This window comes from Stomoxys calcitrans, chromosome 2, assembly GCF_963082655.1.
Source record: "Stomoxys calcitrans chromosome 2, idStoCalc2.1, whole genome shotgun sequence".
Lineage (NCBI taxonomy): Eukaryota > Metazoa > Arthropoda > Insecta > Diptera > Muscidae > Stomoxys > Stomoxys calcitrans.
This window is the reverse complement of record NC_081553.1, coordinates 105,430,364-105,435,593: the sequence shown is the minus strand read 5'-3', so window position 1 is coordinate 105,435,593 and position 5,230 is coordinate 105,430,364. Positions and strand designations below refer to the sequence as shown.

The following is a 5,230-nucleotide window of genomic DNA, read 5'->3' as shown; positions in this document are numbered from 1 at the left end:
GGGGCGGATTAATATACGGACCCTCCTTTCAACCCAACCTAACCTTATTACCATTAATGTAATGGAAACCTTTAATCAAATTCCGCATTTAAACTAACACACCAAGGTCCACTTTTTTTTTTTTGAAGTAGCGTTATACTCTTACTTTCATACGAGTATAGTGGAATTTTGATTTATGCATAATAAGTTGTAATTAAAAACAATTTCACCAAATTTAGTTATATTTGCACCATCAATGACATATAAACCAAAACGCTATTGAACATTAATAAATGACACTTTGAATATCAATGAAGACGACTCAATGACAAATTACCAACTATAAATTGTTGGCCCTGCATGAAGACAAGAGACATTCAGTGTTTAGTACACCAAGTGTAAAGAACTTTTTTTTTGTGAAGTGTTTAAACAAAAAACCGCCAAACGGAATAACAATGGCCTTAAAGGTGTGTTAAAAAAAATAAAATAAATGAAAGTGCCTGAAAACTGAAACTATTTACTAAGGACTTAAAAACAGAACAAAATTTTAGTTAAAGTGTCTTAAAAAAAAAAAAACAAAAGTAATGCTTTAAATGTCTCTCCTATGTAGTTTGTGATTGCCCTTGCTTTGGTTGCTGCCGCCAGCGCTGCTGCTGTTGTTCCAGCTGCCCCTGTCTTGGCCAAAGCTGTTGCCTTAGAGGAATTCGATCCCCATCCCCAATACAAATACGGCTATGATGTTCAAGATTCTTTGTCCGGTGATTCCAAGGGTCATGTAGAAGAACGCGATGGCGATGTGGTTCGTGGTGAATACTCTTTGATTGATGCTGATGGCTTCAAACGCACTGTCAGCTATGTTGCTGATCCCATTAATGGCTTCAATGCTGTTGTGCGTCGTGAACCTCTTGTTGCTGCTGCTCCTGTTGTGGCTGCCCCAGCACCAGTTGTCAGAGCTGCTCCCGCCCCTGTGGTAGCTGCTCCTGCTCCCGTTGTAGCTGCCCCTGCTCCCATTGTAAGAGCTGCTCCTGTTGTTGCTGCCCCTGCTCCAGTTTTGAGAGCTGCTCCCTTCGTTGCTGCTCCTGCTCCAATTGTTAGAGCTGCTCCCGCACCTGTGGTTGCTGCCCCAGCTCCTTTGACTTATGCCGCCTCTGCACCCTTTGTCAGAGCGGCTGCTCCTGTAGTAGCTGCTCCAGCTTTTGCACGTAGCGCTCCCTATGTGGCTGCTCCTTTTAACTATGCTGCCCCCTTGAACTATGCTGCTGCTGCCCCCTTGAACTATGCTGCTCCTGCCCCCTTGAACTATGCTGCTCCTGCCCCCTATGCCGTGAGACATTTGTAAAGGGTTTGAATTGTGCCAATTGTTGTTAACTAGTTTTTGTTAAATCTAAATAAAATGTTATAAAATCAATGTTTTAAAAGAAACCAGTGTTTCAAAAATTAAAAAAAAAAACTTATGGGAATATCTCAATAGCAGAGTTAAAAGGGTCCAAAAATCCAATAAAAAATATCTAATAACATGGCTTATGTCCTAGGGATGCACACGATATTCAAACGAAGTATTGAATTATAAAGAAACTAGTTTAAAGGCGCACGGTAAATCTATCTTAAAAGTTCCCGTGCGACAAAAAACTCACAAATGTTCACATCCGCTACTTAAGACAAGTCCTCAAAGAAGTTAGAGCCTAAGTGCCACAGAGCTCATGTTTTACAGTTTCCTTCTCCTCGAGGTCCTCACAGCTTCTGCGTAAATTGTTAGTTCATCCTTTGGTCTATCAGCACGTTTTTCAATCAGGCAGAGGTCTACCATAACTGGCGTTTTGAGAGAGACTTTTGCTCTACCCAATAACAGCGGTAGACATCTTGAATCTTGGAGTGTTTATAGCTTCCAAGTCGCAACCATCTGTAATCCGTAGCCCTTTGTAACTTATCTCGAAAAATTAGCTTATTGGTCGATATAAGCATAACCCTAGATTCCAGTTCGCAGGAATTTGAAAGGTAGTTCCGATTCGATCAAGCTCATCTGCTCTACAGTTCCGTGAGAAATCTCCTTGAGTCGACTCTAGGAACAGATCAATCTGCGACAGTCAGACTTTTATTTTGTACACAAATAAACATGAACAGACGATCAGAAAGACAGATGGACAAAGCAATATCGAAACACTAAGTGATTCTGAATCAGTCTGTATTCTTATTAAGAAGTCTATCTCTTTTCCTTCTGGATCCTTCACTCATAAAAAAAATTTAATGATAATAGGAGACACTGTAGGCTGACTGTAAGTATTTAATGTTGCCTCTATTACAGAAGTAATTCTGTTGTCAAAGCCTGCTAAAAAGTCTGTTGTTTGCTGAAAAGCAGACATTTTCCATTTGTGAAGGGGTCGAAATGGGTAAGAGTTCTATAAAGTAATAAATAATGTGAAAAAAATTAAAATAAAATAAATTAAAAGTAAACAAGTAAAAGCGTGCTAAGATCGGGTCGAATCTTATATACCCTCCACCATGGATCGCATTTGTCGAGTTCTTTCCCGGTATCTCTTTTTAAACAAACAAGCGATAAAAGAAAAGAATTGCTATGCTAACTGAATTGAATGTTGGAGACCACATTAGAAATAGTGTAAAATTTCAGAAAAATCTAATAAGAATTGGCCTCTTAGGGGCTCAATAGGTAAAATAGGGAGATCGGTTTATAGGGGAGCTTTATCAGGCTAAAGACTGATTCAGACCATATTTTACACGTATGTAAGAGGCTATGGGAGAAGCCGTTGTACAAAATTTCAGACAAATCGGATAATAATTACGCCCTCTTGAGGCAAAAGAAGTCAAGATCCCAGATCGGTTTATGTGGCAGCTATATCAGATTATAGACCGATTTGAACCATATTTTGCACAGTTGTTGGAAATCGTAACAAAACACGTCATGCAAAATGTCAGCCAAATCGAATAGGAATTGCGCCCTCAAGAGGTTAAAGAAGTCAAGACCCCAGATCGGTTAATATGACAGCTATATCAGGTTATGGACCGATTTTAACCATAATCGGCACAGTTGTTGGAAATTATAACCAAACACCTTATGCATAATTTCAGCCAAATCGGATAGGTATTGCGCGCTCTAATAGGTCAAGAAGTCAAGATTCAATATGGGTTTATATGGCAGCTATATCAGGTTATGGACCGATAGAAACCATACTTGCCACAGCTGTTGGTAGTCATATCAAAACACGTCATGCTAAATTTCAGGGAAATCGGATAGGAATTGCGCCCTCTAGAGGCTCAAGAAATCAAGACCAGATTTGTTTATATGACAGCTTTATTAGGTTATGGACCGATTTGAACCATAATTGGCACAATTGTTGGAAGTCATAACAAAGCACCTCATGCAAAATTTAAGCCAAATCTGATAAGAATTGCGCCCTCTAGAGGATCAAGAAGTCAAGACCCCAGATCGGTTATATGGCAGCTATATCAGGATATAAACCGATCTGAACCATACACAGTTTTTGGAAGTCATAATAAAATATGTGGTGCAAAATTTCAGTCAAACCGGATAAGAATTGCGCCCTCTAGAGGCTCAAGAATTCAAGACCAAAGATCGATTAATATGACAGCTATAGCTGCCCATTTACAATCCCAACCGACCTACACTAATAGGAAGTATTTATGCAACAATTCAGGCTCCTAGTTCTACTCCTTCGAAAGTAAGCTTGCTTTCGACAGACGGACATGGCTAGATCGACTTAAAATATCATGACAAACAAGAATATATATATTTTTTGGTGTCTTTGACGCATATTTGGAGTTGTTACAATCGGAATGACGAAATTAGTATACCCTCATGCTATGTTGGATGGTAAAAAAAACTGTTGTTTAATCAAACCTTTTTGCTATTTTGAATAACTAATTTCGTTGAGTGTACAAAAAATGCTACTTGTACCAAATATCCCCTGAAATTTCATTAAGGGGATACTTCTCTCATATCAATGTTTGCAGTCCGATTAAAGTTTTAAGTTCAATGTTAAAGGGCTGCCGTTTTTATGCCGAGTCCGAACGGCGTGCCGCATAGCGACACCACTTGGTAGAGAAGTTTAAGCATGGGAGTATGCCTCACTGATTAAGGGGATAACCAAAAATTTTGTAGGAGCTCTTTTAAGAAAACATACGACTGCTGTGCCGAAGATGAACTCTTAATTATGTAGGGCGATAACCCTCGCGACTAATGCAACTACCGAAAAATCGATATTAGAAATAGTTTGTTTTTAGATAAATCTATGGCGCGACCAGAAATGTTGTATTGCAGTAATGCAAGGTGTAATGGGAAGACATAGTAGGAAAATCGTTTACTCGAATGGTAATCTAGGTGTGGTCATCAACTTCAGGAGGATCTGATTTTTTATTTTCTTCTTTGATTCATAGCATTTTGCGCAAATCCTTCGCGTCAGTGTAAGTAGTACTGCACTAATAGGAAAAATATGTTGTAAAATCATGCGCTAACGTTGTCGTTATCATACACGGACATTGTTGGAAATATTGTCAACAACCGTGGATGATTTTGTTAACACACGTTGTTGATTCATGAACCGACCGTTGTGAACATCTTACTCTCGAAACTTAAGTTTAAATGACTCTTAAAACTTTGTGTGTGTATAGCCGGCCGTCGTCAATGTAGTAAGGCGTTTGTAAATACACAATGGGATTAATGGGACACAGGTTCGATACTCATCGGCACACAAAATCTTTTTGTAATCTTTAAATAAACTGTGCACTAGAGGTTGTCAGAATGTGAACGGCTGTGGACGTTTTGTTCAACATAACTGCTGTTGCTTTATAATTATGTGTTGTTGATCTAATAACATTTGTGTGTTGATTCACTTTTATGAACGAATGTGGCCATTTTGTCAACGCCGTGCTTGATTTTTTTTATGGGTGTGGGGCTAACAATCTATCTATATAGGGTGCCCTTTGACCTAAGCTACCAACCACTATAATATAATTATTAAGGGTACTCCAAGTTGATGTATATTCAGAAATCAATACCGAAGATTTGATCAGAAAATCTTAAACGGGTACCGGTATAAAAATTCTAATCAAAACATAATTAATGGATTCTTAGCCTGTTTATTCTTGACATCTACGCTTTAACTAAAAGTTGCCTGAAATACAATTATCCTTATATTTTATTTTGGCAGTATACTAAGTTAACAATTTATTCATAACAACAAAAATAACAAGAAACTTATTCACTTAATGCTATCTT

The 5,230-nt window shown here is 38.4% G+C and overlaps 1 protein-coding gene across 1 annotated transcript; it reads left to right on the top strand.

The window, feature by feature from the left end:
• The first annotated feature begins 393 nt into the window (after window positions 1–393).
• Window positions 394–1,318, top strand: LOC106093511 (cuticle protein 16.5). The gene is made up of 2 exons (XM_013260573.2): window positions 394–446; window positions 590–1,318. Exons 1-2 carry the CDS (start codon window positions 435–437, stop codon window positions 1,316–1,318), a joined length of 741 nt encoding a protein of 246 aa, XP_013116027.2. The 5' UTR covers window positions 394–434.
• Window positions 1,319–5,230: the final 3,912 nt, after the last annotated feature.